The following is a 16,858-nucleotide window of genomic DNA, read 5'->3' on the forward strand; positions in this document are numbered from 1 at the left end:
AGCATTTGAACCTCTTTCTTTCAATATAGTATAGATATTTTGGTGTATTACAATACTAGCCTGCTACCAGATGCATCTAGATGTAATTTTCCCGCACCGATTGGCAAATATTTATCAACGAATATTTTAGAACTTCAAGTATCTGTTTTTACTCTTATATTTTGCTATAAATAAATAGTTTCAACAAGCTTCCATATCCATGATGTCTTTATGCATGTATTTCTTTCGTCAGCTTGTGTTGATCTAGGACTAACTGGTAAAGTTTGGCGAAGATCTACGCAAAGAAGTAGTAAAGCACTCTCATCTATTTATCTTTGCCTCAAAGATATTTGAGTGTAGCACTGAGAGCTTCTAGTGATTGTTTATGAGTCCATGGTACATTCAACCCATACATAAGCTGACATGCCTTTAAAAGTAGAGCTTAGGCACCTAAAAAAAATATCTCCGCCAGTTTAATTTTCATCATTCATACTAGAATATAGTTTGGTATGCTTTTTCCTGATCGTTATTAAGAAGATATTTTAGTTGGACAACATTATAGTTGGTTTCCCGTATATAATCTGTCTGTAACGTATTTTGAAGATTGTGTTTTGGTTTTGGAAGATTAAAATGTTCATTTTTTGCCAGATATTGATATCACTTTGTCTTCAAGAAGGTATATTGTTTTTAATTAATTTTTATGCAGTAAAACTTACCTCCAACGTGTATACTTTTTCCGCAATGCTGCAGCTTCTGATCGGAACCAAGTTGTTAAAATAATAGCAAATAGATTTCTTATTTGCTTAAGAAATGAGAACCAATTGACTTCACCCATGGTTTCTTCCCAATGCTGGTCACCTTCTAGTAAGCCCAACATTTGACAAGCATCGCCGTTGCCGAAAATTGCCACATTTTTCTTTAAGAATAATGTACGAACTCTTACGAAGATCAGTTATTAACTTGAAAGCAAATCGTGAAATTATTGGTTCTTGCTTCGTTTGGAAGTGTTTTATTTAACATGTTCTCTCTTGCAAGAACTATTTCCACTCTTGCATTTATCTGCGTATCAAGCTGCCTCTGACGACATCTTTGCCACATTTTCTCTTTCACCGTTCAGTCTCTATTTCTTGCACTCTGCGGGACAGTCTTCTTCCTCGCAGATTTCGCACACATTCTGCTTATCCACTTCGTACACTTTGATGGCGTTCAAATCTGTAAATAATTTAAAAAAGCAACGAGTGTCACATGCCCTGTGCAATTCCATAGCTAATCTATGACTAATACTCACTTGTATTATAATAATCGTACACAACAACATACGCTGGACGCTTAAATGCGACCTTAAAGCGTCTGTACGCAGTCACGGTAAAACAGTTTCGCTCGGTGCCCATCTTGTAGTAGTACAGAACGACTGAAGTGCCACCGTAACGAATTTCCATGTTCTGCGAATGAAATTCCAAGCAATTAAATCGTAGCTCCAAGTATCCTCCATTTACAGCATTCAAATATGCTTACCTGTATCGGATTCACCGTCGTCTGCTCGCTGATCGGATTGCGATCGACAACGTAACCGCTCGGTAATGTCACCTCGATTAGTGCCATGTTCGATTGACTGTCGGTCAGCTCGGGGATATAGTTGGCACAGACCCTCAGTCTCAGCTCGTAGTCAGAGCCTGTGTTCTGTTTCTCCAGGTCTAGTTTGAATCGATGCTCAAAGTTGACGAGATTTAAATCAAATTGATAAATGACCTCCAGCAATCCAAACCCAATACCCCCTACATTGATCTCAAGCTTTTTCGTGTCCTCCGGTATTTCCAAGAAATTTTGGACATCAATTTGCTTCGAGTTGATGTTGAAGTACTTTGTGTTCTTCTTATACTTCAGTTGAACGGTGTAGTCGTTCCGGGACGGAGATATCTTTTCCGCCAATTTGGTCAGCGCTTTAAGGCCCACAAACGTGTCTTGCGTGCGTGGAAAGCTTCCGGTAACGTACCGTTGATTCACCAACCAATTCATAACCGGTATACCGTCCAGATACTTCTCGGCCATCACAAACGACAGCAGAGCATATGCTGTGGTTTCTATTTGGTTCGTTGTGCCCCAGTACCGTTCTTTTTTATTATTATCACTGATAGACATATCAATCAGCTTATCGAGTGCCTCTTTCTTCATGGTGTGTCCGTTCAGCATCATCGCGTAGGTTGCTATCGATAGGTCGTATGGATTGTTAATCAATGCAAGCTGATTGCTCAGATAGTTCATTCCGTTTTGGATTACCACCGCGTGCTTCACTTTGGCGATGTCATTCTCCAGCAATGCCGTCAACACATACGATGTGAGGGCCACACCATTGCGCAACCCTCCTTGCATATCTTTGTGCCACACTTTACCGATCTCGTCAAACCGCCCCGAGCTGTGCTGCTTCGAGGCCAACCAATCCAATGCCTTCTCTACCATTGCTGCATCAATATCGTTCATGTATTTCGATGCAGTTTGCATCGATGTGGCAACGAACGCGGTGAGAAACACGCTGCTGCCACTTTTCTCCCACACACCAAACGAACCATCTGTCTGGCGGTAACGCATCTGGTTCTGATATCCCTGACGCAACAAATTCGTAGCTTTGTCGATTAGATGCTGTTCCTTCGATCCGGTGGCATACAGATAATCCAGCACCAAAATGTTGGGAACAAATTTGACCATATTCTGCTCACCACATCCCGTCGGAACGGCGAGTAGATTGTCCAGGTTCTTGATGACCATGGTCAGCAAGTTGGCTGCAGAAATGATCAGGTAATAGAATAAAAAACTCTCAAAAACTCCTTTCACTAGTTTGTACACCTTTAACTTACGGTTTAGTCTAAATTCAATCTTTTTCGATCCATTATCGGCCTTCTTGTTGATGTCCAGGTTGAAAGGGAACGTTTGATTTTTGTAATCGTCGAAGCAGAAAAAGCTTGTATCCATTTTTGGTTGCGCCAAACTTTCGGGCATCACCCTTATCACCTTTTCCAATGCGTCTGTTTCGTGTCCCAGCATTATCGAAGCCTTCACACGTACCGCCATCTCGCCGAGCTTGCGGGCCTTTATGAGAAAAGAGATCGGAACACCAACCTTCGGAGGAACGCTTACCGATTTGGTATAGCTGAGATCTGGAAAATAAATGTTTATTTTTTTTTATGTAATCTTATTGATACAAACCTCACTCACCCGTATCTGGACGTCCGACGAACTCGGTCTGGTTGGCCACATTGTACAGCGTCACATCGGCTATATACTCCGCTCCAAGATTGTTGAACAGCGTAAACTGCAACACGACCGCTTCGCCTCGTTTGATTGAATATGGTAGGTTCTCTACGATGTAGAACGGCTGGACTGTTGTGAATTGGATCGGCTTCTTGATGATACCCAACCCGTACACGGGATCGATCGAGAAGCCGGTCAGATACCAGGAGGTGGTCGTGTCCGGTACTACCTCGATCAACTTGCGACTTCCCGATCGTCCGATGGAAACATTTTTCCACAACCACGATTCCTGGAAGTTCGTCCGATACGACACCAGCTTGCCGATCGGCTTGCCTGACTGGAGTGCATTACGCCCCGTCTTTTCATTTGCACTGTCGAACAAGATATCGTCCAATGTCCTGGCGAACAGACCCAAGCTCTGCAAAAGTAATTACGCGTCTCGTTTTTGATAATTGTTTTCTGATATCTCTTGCTCGATTTTCGCATCATACATACGTGGAATATGTCAAACTCGTTCTCATTGATTGCATGGAACCCATCAAACACCTGCCCAATGTCCTCCCAGAACAGGTCGTGGTTCTTGTTGAACAGCAGCAAGGCTTTGTCATACGCAGCCAACCCAACGTACGCTCCTGGGCGTCCAGACATGCTCAGCTCGATTTGTCGTCCCGGCTTGATCTCTTGCTCGTCAATGCTTAAATCAAACTGTTTCCACACAACATGAATAAGTGTTACGTTAAACAACACGACAAACAAAGGCTTACATTATTGCGAAGCTCTTGGAAATCGAGGTCTGCGTAGTCGTACACCACAAAGCGGCCCGCTACGGTAGCGATGAGAATTTTCGCCTTCGGAATCATCTTTTCTGTTGCGTTTAGCTGCAACAGGTACTTCGTTTGCTTGTTGGGTCGCATAAAGCCTGCATCGATGATATTGCCCTTTGACATGACATAGTACACGAAGAATGTCATGCGCTCCGTGCACGTCACCATGAAGCGCATCAATTTGTTCCGTTTGATGCTAGAACGATATGTTATGTTATACATCACACTGCCAGTTTCACTTTGTAGCGAGTTATTACTCACGGTGATTTCAGCTCCAGTTTAATATACGCATCCGTAACCGTTTCTACCTTATTCACATCTTCATAAAAAAAGAATCCATCAACAGCATTGAACTGCAAAACAACTGACCCTTCAAGATGCTTTGTCAACCATTAAATAACCATTCTAGATACTTACGTTAATACCGAGTTGTTCAGTACCCTCACTTGGTTGCAGCTCGAGCTTAATCAATCCATCGTTATCACTTGTTGTTGTCGTTTCGAATCCTACATCGGATACCTCTACCTTACCGCTAATGCCTTTAGCCGGTGTTCCATCATGGTGTGTAAACTGAAGCGCACATTTGAACGGGAGTCCTGGACGAAACTGTGGACTCTCTTTTATCAACTCTACTCGGTACGCATACCTATATACCGTGATTTCTGACTGTTTCACCACCGTACGATCTATGAAGAGATATTTCTTATTTAATCACTGTTAGCAACGGTATTTCGAACATGATTCTTACTTGTGTACTGCTCGATGAACGACACCTTCACTCGTACATCCTGCTGATCCGCATCCATTGCAAAATTCTCAAAGCGCAACTCTACCTGGCCCTTTCCGTACACAGTCAGCTCTTTTTTCTGATTTAGCTTATCGTCTTCTAGGTACAGCTCCACCTTGGCCACTCCTTGCACTGGCTTACCAAAGTGATAGTTCGCTTCGATTGTAAGATTTAGAGCTTGGTGCTCTTCCAGTGGAATCACCGATGGCATGACCTGCACGTCGAACGTTGACAACACGTACTCCTTCACCTCAAACGTCTTTGACACAAGCTCTTCTCCTTCCACCTCCACCGAGATATTCCAGACCCCGAGCATTGGAGTAGGCGCTATCTGCAGATCGCTCTCGAACACACCGGCATACAGTTTTGCCGTGGACCATTTGCGAATCACATTGCGCTGAGGATCTCGTATAGTTACATAAACCGACTTGACCCTCGCCGGCGGCTTCAGCTCCGTGTCCAGCACGATCACACGGAAGTTCACCGTATCCCCAGGTTTAAATACGGGCTTATCGACTTGTATTAGCCCCGATATCGATTTGCTGAGATACACCAGCTCTGCCTCCTTGTGAAAGCTGAAGCCTCGCTGTCCATCGATAGTTATTTTGTAGTTTCCAGCCGTCAGATCCTCAGGCATCTGCAAAGAATCGAATGTTTTAGTTGTAAGCCTTAAAAACTAATATCGCTCACTCTTCATACATTGAAGTTGATCATTCGGTTCATATTACGTCGCACGTCAACCATCTTGGTAACGTTCAGAACGCTTAAACCATTATCAGTTTCGCCTTCCAGTTTTAACAGCAGGTCCACTTTGCTTAGCTGTGAGTTAAAGTTGCTGATCACCAGAGTGTATTCCTGGTTGGCCCGGATAAATTTCGGACCCACAACCAGTAGCCTAGAAAAAGTATATTTCGTTTCGTAGTGTACAAATTACTCTCAACTCAATCGACACAGCACTTCCAGCACGTTTGTTCCTACCCATGAGCAGCACCTATGAAGATTATCACCGTTAATATTCGTGACCTTATGAACTGCCACATGGTTGGTTTGGACGTTGTGCGATTTCGCGTCTGCTTCGGATGCCGTCTACGATTGAACTGAATCACGGTCAGTTTGCATCCCTATCGGTGAAGCTGTGCTGTTGTTATTGGGGATTCCCTGCCCTCAGATGTTACTGTAAACATAGCGACCTGCATGAACGCCGGGCGATAAGAATAAATCCCCTTGGTTTGTACAGAAATACCGATTCCAGTGGCTAATATTGCAGTGCGTTAATAGTATTTATGCTTGCAAAACTGCACATCCTGCTGGAGTTTACCTTTAACAAAAGCAATTTAATGTTTGAATTTTAAGCTAGGTTGCCATTAAACAGTATGGCATGAAGTTGTTGCATAGTAAGTTCCTTGGCTCACTGATAGATTACTGTATTGCTTTTTTCACACACAGTTTTGTTTAATATTGTTATTTGCTCATTGTAAACTCTTATAGAAACATAAGTATTAGTAGTTTGATCTTATTTCGAGCATGCTAATTTTTCTGCAATTCTGTATTTTTTCTGCTGAAGTATTTGTAAATACGAAATTAAAGAATAGCTTTTTATTGAAGAAATTTTCTTAAATAATCTTGTGATACGGTTCAAAACAATGGTTTTAAAACAATGCTTAGTGAGTCGTTTGCATTGTACTGGGTGAAATATTTACCTGTGGTAAGCCGTAATGTGTGAAGGTTAGTTCTCTGTTAGTTCTCTAGAAACAAACAGTACGAAAAGTTAATTGATCCATCAACGCATCAAGTGAAAAGGACTCAAATGGTGTTTTTGATTCGCTTAACTATTTGGCAAGGATTAATATACATGAAATGGACCACGCAATTAATCAATGGAGAACAGATACGTACATGATGTACAAGGTTAGCAAATAGAATGCAGCAAATGCCTTAACCATTGATTTGGAAATAAAAAAGAAGATGAAGAAGTTTGACGAACACTTGTTTCTGACTGAACGCGGCAAAAACGATGACTGAAACGAGACTGTATCATATGTTTGTGACCTTGTTTCGCTTTAAGAAGGCAGTGGTCTGTTGAATTCTAATCAATAAATAACAAAAAGACAAATAATTATCTGGGAAAAATTGCTTCAATTGTTTTTCAGTTTTGCTTCATGTTTATCAATTCACTATCTTACAACTTACAATTATTTATATTGTGCTGGGTTTTTTTCTATCCTTTAAAGTACTTTATCTTTAAACTCCAAGCCTGCAAAAATTAGTTGAATGAAAGAAAAACTAAATTGGCTCGAAAGTGCATACTAAACCATCTTATATGATTTGATTCCAATTATTATACACAAAGGTGAAAACGCGGAACGTATAAAACATTGATAACAGTTGATCACTTCGCTACGAACCCATGTTACTCTGGCATGGTCGACCTTATTTGCAAGATAGCTCAACCAAATACGATTCCCGCTAGAGTAAGGGAACACGGGGCAAAATGAGCACGCGGGACAAAATGGACATACTTTGATATCTTCTTCTTCTTCTTCTTTGGCACAAAAACCGTTATGGCAAAGATTGTCGTTGTGCCTGTGCCACTACTTTACTTTGCTCGGCTTTCAGTGACTTACTGATTACACATAGTAGAATAGTCTGTCTTACGTAAGGGGGCACGGTCTATTCGGTGCTTGAATCCATGATGGGCATGTTGTTAAGTCGTACGAGATGACGACTGTATCGCGAGACCGGCTACTACTTACTTTGATATGCATCATAGTAATCTTCAGTGCTTCCAAAGTCAATCTGTTAAAGGATTTAAAGTGACTTATGGACACTTTCGTTACTGGAGTACTTCCACAAGAGCTTCAGCACATCATAAAGAACTATCAAATTCAGCCAAGCTTAACACTTTTAGCGCTGGCATTCCGCGTTGGCTTTCTGGGGAGAACACGGTACAAGATAAGAGATCGGTGAAAGCGTTGCGGTGGCCTTCGATCGGTCACTCTCTGCTGATCCTCAGAGACGATGCCGCTTCTGTAATATCTGCTCTCTCTCTGCAATTTCTTCCCACTGCAATACGTTCTGCTGAGAGTTCTGAGAGACTTATCACAGAGACGGATAGTAGAAAAAGCTGGCGATCGAAATCGATCGCTGCCGCGCTCAGAGTAAAAACTCAGCAAGTACAATAAGTGACAACTGTTCAAAAACATCTCTCAAGTAGCGCAATATGCTTTTCACATTGCTATTCACAAGTGACTTGGAAAACGCTATAAAAAAGCTGTGAGTAAAATGTTCAAACTGAATAGGAACGAAAAAATACGTAGTTTTAACCCTAGTGTCAATGACCGCCAACACGGGTAGGTTTTGCACTTTTCTTTCTTAATATATTTTTATAGAAATATTTTTACTTGAAATTCTTACAATGCTTGTAGAAATATATAACCCGTCAGAAAAAGAAAATTGAAAAAAAAATTAATATTTTTTTTCATACTTTTAATCGATTTGTACCCCTTTATATCTACGACTAACGACTATAATATATATTAACCCGTCAGAAAAAGAAAATTGAAATATTTTTTAATATGTTTTAACCCTTTTTTTCGATTTTTACCCCTTTACATCTATGACCGCCTACCCGTGTAGGACAATATATTTTGTATGGGAGATTACATTTCTGCGGATTCAAAAGCCCTCATCTTTTGATCTGCTCGTCTATTTTGCATGATTTTTTTTTCCAAAGCTCCATCTTTTTGTTGTTTAACTAACAATATTGTCCTGGATTTATGGTAAAGTACCATAGCATGACAAAAATGAGAAGTTTGCTTCAAGAAGAAATATTTTTTTTATATATTCTAAAAATATTTTTCTGAACAAATATAACATCAAACTTACAATTTATGTGCAATCCTCTGGCATTTTTTACAAGTTCGAGGATCTTTGACATAATTTATTTTGTTTTTATTAGCACATATTTGGCATAGGTTCTTCCTAAAAGTATTTCAGAGCATGTTATTGAGTCGTCAGCGGCTTTAAAACATTCCCGTCATGATTTTATATCTAGTATGGACTGCCTCCTGTAGCAAAGAACCCAAAAAGAACGAATTGATTAAAAAATATACTATACCTTACTTGTAAGCTATAGCTAACAACATAACGCAAATTTATGACAAATTTCATTTTAAAATGTTGTCTAGAACAAAAATGATAAGCTTTACAATTCACAAAACTATAATCCCACATGCAAATTGTATGGTCATCTGGGTAGTTGGTCGTAGAAATACGGTATAATTTTTTTTTTTTTTTTGGCTAGTAAGAGTTTTGTAGAAAAACAATTTATACAATTTCATACAAAATTATTTTTAGTTAAACAACAAGAAGATGCAGCTTTCATAAAAAAATCATGAAAAGTAGATGAGCACATAAAAAGATATTAGCTTTTGAATCCGCGAAACAGCAATATCCCATACAAAATGTATGGTCCTACCCGGGTAGGCGGTCGTGGAACAACGTGTATTTTTTGGTGATATTCACTACGGTTTACGGGTTCATCTGTGAATCTGGCCACTTTGCCCATATAACTCAAATGTTTCGACGTTTCATGTGTAGAAACGTTTGTACAAAGCTACTCAAAATAAACAGATAGCTACAACTGTAGCAACATTTAAAAATTCGGGTGTCCTTTCTCGCTAATTTTTTGCTACAGCCGCTATTTGCGATGGCGCCCTGTTCTCCGATCAGCTGTGCTACTTCACCCTGTTTGACCAGCTCCCTAATAATCGTTTTGTTTTTTTGTGAATGTGGTACGCCATCTGCCGGATATTTTGGGTATTTGATCATGTTGTCAAGTCAGTTTCATGTTTGCAAATATTTCTGTTCCCTGTCCGATAACACGCGGTCGATGTCGTATCAACATCATGCATTTTGTTGATATTTACACACTGCGCGAAGGCTTGGCATCGTGTAAAACATTTACAATTTTGTTGTAGTTTGTGGATGTTACTCTTGTTGTAATTGCAAGTTGTACTTCCCTGGCCCATGATCGGTGTCCGATGCTAGGATGGCGGCTATAATTAGGAATAATTTTGTAATGCAAGCAAAGCGAGTAATATTGTAATTTGGAGCTTATCTGCGTATTAGCTATTTTCGATAAATTTTAGCTTATAATTAAAATTATTCATACTGCATGAAAACATTTTAAAAGGTCTTAAGAATTAGTTTCTCCAGAAGAGAATTTATTTTGCGTTTAACAATTTAATTGTCAAATTACAACAATTTATTTGCTCAAAGAACTGTCAAGTTTAGAAAACTGCGTGTAAGAGGGATCGCGTATCTCGGGGACTACCTGTGTTGAAATTTTAATAGTGATAATTGTGTTCTCGTCGTTACCACCATCCGAACATAAAATTTCTGAAACCTTGTAATGATTATAATTCATAGATAAACAGTAAAGGCATATAGTAATGTAAAAATTATTGTGTCAAGTGACAAGTTGAAGAAAGTATTCACTTTGCTGCTTAGCATGGCCATATGGTTTTATATTTCCATATTCCACATGCAAAGGTACTCACACGAAAAGATTGAGCGGTATAGCGGGCGTTACAAATTAATAGCAACCAGAAGTCTCCATTGGTTTCAGTCCAAGGGCCGCATTGCTTCGCAAATATCGTTTATGAGGGCCATTTTGACGTTTACTTGAGTTACAGGGAGAAAGTTTCAATCTCGCTTGGATAAAAAAATGAAATTAGTATTTATTTATTTTTAAATTCACATAACCGTTAGTTCAGGCTAACCAAGGCCATATTTTTTGGCCGAAAAGATGCGATGCGATGATGCCAGAGTGAATGCCGTATGTCTCTTGAAAAATAATTTCTCAACATCTTTCAAACATTTTCTCATGAAATAAAAGAAAGCTCACTAAAAGCTTTCTTAACTGTAATTGTGTTCTTTTTATTTACTGCTGCTGGAATGGCATAAGTTCGTACTAAACAAACCTATCTCAGTCGAGGTAGCTCTGGATATCTGCACCGTCATGAGGCACCTGATAAAACTTTATGGCTCTGAACTCTGCAAAATCAAGGGTACATACATTGAATAGAAGCCAAAGAGTACAGTATTAATCATTTTACTTACTTTCATCGTACGTATCGTGTACCATCACGTACGCCTGGCGGTGAAATGCTACCCTAAACAGTCGGTTAGCAGTCACGGAGAAGCAGTTCTCTTCCGGCCCAAGTGTCTCGTAGTATATCACCAACGAAGTTTGGCCATATCGTACCTCCACATCCTACCAGGACAATAGTGTCATTAGAAAGGGCGTTTTTTTCTACCGACTACAACCTACGCATCTTACCTTAAATGGGTTCCTTCTCGTCTCATCCACTAAGGACTTCCTATTGACGACATATCCGCTAGGAAAATTGACCTCCACCAGAGCCAAGTTTGAGCGTGTGTGCATTAGCTGCGGGCTGAAACTGGTGCACACTTGCAGCTGTAGCGTATACGCCTCATTGCTAAACTGATCCACCAACCGCAAGCTAAACCCATGCTCTATATTTCTCACATCGATCCCGTACTGAAAAGCGACCGTTAACATCCCGAACCCCCGGCCATTTGCGCTGAAACGCACCAGTTTACTGTCCCCCGACAGCTCGTCGCGATATTCCTGGTTCGCCTCCGATGCTGCCACTTTGTACACCTTACGCGCTTTACCGTGCAGTACAATCGCGGTGTAATCGTTCTTCTGTGGTGCAATGGCCTCAGATAGCGCGGCGAGTGCCCTTATCCCCATAAACGTATCCTGGGTACGGGGAAAGCTTCCAGTGGCGGATTGTTGGTTTACTAACCAGTGCATTACCATGATACCGTCCGCGTATCGTTTGGCGTGCACCAAGCTCAGCAAAGCGTACGCGGTCGTTTCGATCGATGCGGTATGTCGCGGCCAGTACCTCGTCTCGTTGGTAGCGATTCCCAGTTCAATTAGTTTGTTCAGTGCGGAAGATTTCTGACGATGATCAGCAAGCATTAAGGCATACGTTGCCAGTGAGAGGTCGTATACATCCGCAATGCTTTCCAGTTGATTTGCAACGTACTGGATGCCCTTTTCTATAATGCTCCGATGCTGTACGGAAGCTTTCGTGTTTTGCAAGAATGCAATCAGCACAAACGACGTAAGGGCAATACCATTACGCGAACCACCTTGCAAGCTGTGGTACGTGATCGGTTGCTCTTCATCGAACCGGCCCGAGCTGTGCTGTTTCGCAGCAAGCCACTCGAACAGCCGATCGACCAATGTTAAATCCACTTCGGTAATGTGCTTGGACGCTGCTTCTAACGATGTTCCCACCAGCGCGGTTACGAACACGCTGCCTTTGGAGTCTCGCCAGTTGCTGAACGAACCGTCGCGCTGCCGGTACTTCAGCTCCAGCTGGTACCCGTTTCTCAGCAACCCAGTCGCCTTCTCGATCAGGTGCGTTGTGGTCGAGCTGACTGCTTTGAGGTAGTCGAGCACCACCAGCGGAGGGATGAAGTTGATCATGCTCGGTGCACCCGATGCACTGGGCACATCGAGCAGACTGTCCAGATTGTGAATGACCGGCGAGAGTAGGTTTGCTGGAACAAGAAACAGTTGGAACGTAAAATACAAACTGAGTTTCCGATGTTAGAGCATGGCGATAGCTCTACTTACAAGATATGCGACACTCTATTTGTACTGTGCTGATATTTTTGGGAATGTCCAATGATATGGTTAACTCCTGCTTTCCGTATTCCTCCATACTGAAGAAACGTGTTTCAGTTTTCTCGAACATTATGTTTTCGGGCATCACTCGTATCACCTTCTCCATTGCGTCCGTTTCCTTGCCCGTCATAATGGAGGCCTTAATGCGAACCACCATCTCGCCGAGTTTGCGGGCCTTTACACCAAATGAGATCGGTACGCCAACTTTTGGAGGAACGCTCACGGATTTGGTGTAGCTGAGATCTGGACATTAAATTAATGTTGAAGTGTTCAAGCCAATGTGATTGATATAAACCACACTCACCCTTATCTGGACGTTCGATGAACTCGGTCTGGTTGGCCACATTGTACAGCGTCACATCGGCTATATACTCCGCTCCAAGGTTGTTGAACAGCGTAAACTGCAACACGGCCGCTTCGCCTCGCTTGATCGAATATGGCAAGCTGTCGACGATGTAGAACGGCTGGACTGTTGTGAACTGGATCGGCTTCTTGATGATACCCAACCCGTACACGGGATCGATCGAGAAGCCCGTCAGATACCAGGAGGTGGTCGTGTCCGGTAGAACTTCGTGCACTGTGCGACTCCCTGTACGTCCGATGGACACATTTTGCCACAGCCACGATTCCAGGAAGTTTGTCCTATAAGCAACCAGCCTAGAAATTGGCCGGGAAGCTGCGCTACCGAAGCGCTCGGTAGTTGTGGGGCTGGCTCCTATCCTGTTACCTCCCGACAATCTTGCAAATAGTCCCATACTCTAGAAGCGAAGATATGTTATGGCATGGAAAACAGCGATACATGTATTATTTTATATCGGAACAAAAAGAACTGTTGTATGGGAAAAGAAAACGAAATCATTACATTAAACACATCAAACTCATTCTGATCCGTTGCGTGAAAGGTGTCAAACACCTGCATTACATCTTCCCAAAATAGATCGTGCTGTTTGGAGTGCGCCAGCAAACCCTTATCGTATGCGGCAAGCCCAACGTACGCACTGGGCCGTCCCTTTAGCAGTAGCTCTATTTCCTGTCCTGGCTTTAATTCCTTCTCATCAATGATTATGTCCAGCTGCTCAAAAAAGGGACAAAGAACAGGATGAGTTATCCGACATACTATACAATCTACGATGGAATGAAAAAAACGACGCTCCTTACATGATTGCTAAACTGCTTCAAATCGATCTCGAGCGAGTCCCAAACCACAACGTCCTGCGACACGGTGGCTACGAAAATGTGCGCTTTCGGTATCATTTTTTCCGATGCAGTGAGCTGAAACATGAACTTTGTCTGCCGGTTTGGACGCACGAAGCCCGCGTCCACTATATTACCCTTCGATACCACGTAGTAGATGAAAAATGTCATCCGCTCATTGCACGTAACCATCAGGCGTATCAGTTTGCCAAGCTTTATGCTGAGGGACAGTGAAGAAAGATGAGATGGGATGTCAAGAATCTTCTCAATGCTGGTTCCTTCTGCTTTGGTTACTTACGGTGATTTCAGTTCGAGCTTTAGAAAGACATTCGTATCTGCGTGGACCTTCTCTATTCGCTCGGTGTACGTGAACTCACTATTATCTTCGGAAACCTGTTAAAGGTGTGAGCAAGTGCATGAAGGTTTATGTCGAAAGCATCTTATCTTTACTCACAGTTATATCGATTGTTTCGGTTAACTCTGTTGGACGCATCAGAAGCTTGATAGTACCATCGCGCCCGGTTGTGTACGTCTGCTGATGATCTACATCTTCTCCTTCGACATTTACAAAGAAGGGAACGTGTCCAGCGGGTCTGCCATCATGATAGATTAGCGTTAGCGTACACTTGAAAGGAGTCCCCGGACGGAACTGTGGGCTCTCCTTTGTCAACTGTGCTCGATACGGATGCTTGTACACGGTGATTGCCTGTTCCTTCACCACAGTTCGATCTAGAGCAAAAAAGCCTGCATGTTAATTTCAACAATCATTCACATTTCTCAGCACATTAAACTTACTCGTGTGCTGCTCCGTAAAGGTAAGCTTCACTCGCACGTCCTGCTGATCTTCGTACAATTCCAGCAGCTCGTTGAATCTTAACTCCACCTGTCCCATTCCATACATAGTAAGCTCTTTCTTCTGATCTAGCGTATCGTCCACCAAGTACAGCTCAACTTTAGCCACTCCCTGCACGGGCTTACCAAAGTGATAGTTCGCCACGATTGTCAGATTCAGAGTTTGATGCTCCACCAGTGGAATCACCGATGGCATGACTTGCACATCGTAAGACGTCAACACGTACTCTTTCACCTCAAACGTCTTGAAAACGAGCTGCTCTTCTCCCACCTGCACCGTGATGTTCCACACCCCGAGCAATGGAGCAGGCGCTAGCTGCAGATCGTTCTCGAACACTCCAGCGTACAGCTTGGCCACTGGCCACCCACGGATTTTATTTTGATGAGGATCCTGAATCGTCACGTTTACCGATTTGATTCTCGCCGGAGGCTTCAGCTCCGTATCGAGCACGATCGCACGAAACTTCACCAAATCACCCGGCCTAAAGACGGGCTTATCGATCTGTATCAGTCCCGATATCGATTTGCTACGATGCACAAGATGCTCTTCCTCGTGAAAGCTGAAGCCTCGCTGTCCAACCATAGTCAGCTTTATATCAACCGGCGAGGCAATGTTCGGAATCTGGGAAAAGAGACACCAGCGTTCGTTGGAAATAACACTCTCAATTACAATTACACCAAACACCCAAACCTTACATCAAAGCTCACGATACGGCTCATAAAACGCCGCACATCGACCGGCTTTCGGATGGCAAAGACGCTGGTTTGATTCTTGCTGAACCCTTCCATATGCAGCATCAAGTTAACTTTGCTCGATCCCGAGTTGAAGTTGCTAATCACACACGCATACTCTTGGTTGGATCGTACAAATTTCGGACCTACCACCAGCACCCTGAAAAATCGAAACGCGTCACACCAAGGCCACACTAGCACACCACAAAACCACGATTGCACCAATCAATCTGTGACACACCTACCCCCAACTGGACCCCAGCAAGCTTATCACCACCAGCATTCGCACGTACCACGGCATGATGACGAGAGGATGGCGCATGAAATGTACGTCTTACTTGTAGCAGACCGAAAGCAGAACTAAAGGCGCTGTACGAATCGCGATCTGCTGGACCCAACAGCCGGGCTTATCACGAGAAATTCCCACAGCTAAGTGATCATTGCAACTCACACTCACCATCACACGCTTAATGAACTGATAAAAACGATCGATTCATATTGTTTAAATATAGTAGTGCATTTTCTCTCCAGAATAAGCCCATAGTACGCGCTACTGATAGAACACACAGCTAAAAGCCGCTCTACGATCAGGACTGTGCTTGTGCTTATCTTGGGAATTCCCTACGGCTGCAGCATTAATCATAACAACGTTACGATTGGTAGCAATACGCGTACGAATAAAGCCGGCTTCACAATAACACTCTTGATTGCTATAAAAAATGATGATCGACTGTTTCGGCACTCCAGCACGAAGCAAACATTTAATGGCGGGCGTTTTGGAAAATATACATAATAACTGTAAAATATACATGATTGATATATCTTAAACACTGTACAAAATTCACATTAACCGTCTTGTGTACGACCAAAAAACTTTATGCAACCGTACAACCGTCTAGCCGCCATACATGTTGTATGGAAGAATAATGTTTTCGTGGTTAACAGCGAATATATATTAAATTACTAGTTAGATTTTAATGAATACTGTCTTATAGTTTCCTAATAATGTTTTATAACATATCGTAGCAAAATTAGAATTTTAAAAATCCTTTCAAGATTTTTTTCAATCAAAAATATGTTGAAACTCCAACACCCCAACCGGCCAGGCCGCAAGTTTTGAGTGGATGATTAAGTCTTTTTCTAAGTTCTACTTTCAAACTTTCTAAGATTCTTTCAAAAGTTATATAATTTTTCAATTGTTTTGCTTATTGCTTAAAAATATATGTAGACGATGTATAAAATATAATTATCATGTTTTATTAAAAACTGACTCCGACCGGCTCCAGACAATTTCGGAGCCAGCTAAACTCCAACCCAACGGGGCCGGTTCCGAAGCTGACTCCACTCCAGCGGCTTCGGAGCCGGCTTCGCACCAACGACACTGCACCCACGGCTACAGCATTCCACGAAATACGTCATTCTTCCATATAAAATGTATGACCTACCTGGGTATGCGATTGTACATTGGAGGGTATATAAACTTAAAGAATTAAAAAAAAGTATTTAAACATTATT

At 42.2% G+C, this 16,858-nt stretch overlaps 2 protein-coding genes across 2 annotated transcripts; both read right to left on the bottom strand.

The window, feature by feature from the left end:
- Positions 1-958: 958 nt before the first annotated feature.
- On the bottom strand, positions 959-5,948 carry LOC120901687 (CD109 antigen-like). The gene is made up of 12 exons (XM_040309829.1): positions 5,815-5,948; positions 5,536-5,731; positions 4,798-5,473; positions 4,467-4,735; positions 4,311-4,402; positions 3,990-4,245; positions 3,721-3,930; positions 3,190-3,643; positions 2,832-3,131; positions 1,495-2,756; positions 1,268-1,421; positions 959-1,191 (listed from the first exon to the last, which is right to left on the bottom strand). Exons 1-12 carry the CDS (start codon positions 5,874-5,876, stop codon positions 1,100-1,102), a joined length of 4,023 nt encoding a protein of 1,340 aa, XP_040165763.1. The 5' UTR covers positions 5,877-5,948; the 3' UTR covers positions 959-1,099.
- A 4,598-nt stretch (positions 5,949-10,546) lies between these two features.
- LOC120902783 (CD109 antigen-like) lies at positions 10,547-15,721 on the bottom strand. The gene is made up of 12 exons (XM_040311780.1): positions 15,589-15,721; positions 15,308-15,503; positions 14,555-15,233; positions 14,214-14,488; positions 14,058-14,152; positions 13,724-13,979; positions 13,428-13,637; positions 12,870-13,323; positions 12,515-12,808; positions 11,180-12,438; positions 10,960-11,113; positions 10,547-10,893 (listed from the first exon to the last, which is right to left on the bottom strand). Exons 1-12 carry the CDS (start codon positions 15,663-15,665, stop codon positions 10,826-10,828), a joined length of 4,017 nt encoding a protein of 1,338 aa, XP_040167714.1. The 5' UTR covers positions 15,666-15,721; the 3' UTR covers positions 10,547-10,825.
- Between the last annotated feature and the right edge of the window lie 1,137 nt (positions 15,722-16,858).

Source organism: Anopheles arabiensis, chromosome 3 (genome assembly GCF_016920715.1).
Source record: "Anopheles arabiensis isolate DONGOLA chromosome 3, AaraD3, whole genome shotgun sequence".
NCBI lineage: Eukaryota > Metazoa > Arthropoda > Insecta > Diptera > Culicidae > Anopheles > Anopheles arabiensis.

Excerpts from the sequence above, each read along its gene's own strand:
- LOC120901687 (XM_040309829.1), bottom strand. The coding sequence starts at position 5,876 with ATGTGGCAGTTCATAAGGTCACGAATATTAACGGTGATAATCTTCATA. Across the intron at positions 5,732-5,814 it reads TTCATAGGTGCTGCTCATGG|GCTACTGGTTGTGGGTCCGA; the intron begins GTAGGAACAAAC and ends TACTTTTTCTAG. Across the intron at positions 4,736-4,797 it reads GTTCATCGAGCAGTACACAA|ATCGTACGGTGGTGAAACAG; the intron begins GTAAGAATCATG and ends ATCTCTTCATAG.
- LOC120902783 (XM_040311780.1), bottom strand. The coding sequence starts at position 15,665 with ATGCGCCATCCTCTCGTCATCATGCCGTGGTACGTGCGAATGCTGGTG. Across the intron at positions 12,809-12,869 it reads CATCGAACGTCCAGATAAGG|ATCTCAGCTACACCAAATCC; the intron begins GTGAGTGTGGTT and ends TTTAATGTCCAG. Across the intron at positions 10,894-10,959 it reads ACACGATACGTACGATGAAA|AGTTCAGAGCCATAAAGTTT; the intron begins GTAAGTAAAATG and ends TTGATTTTGCAG.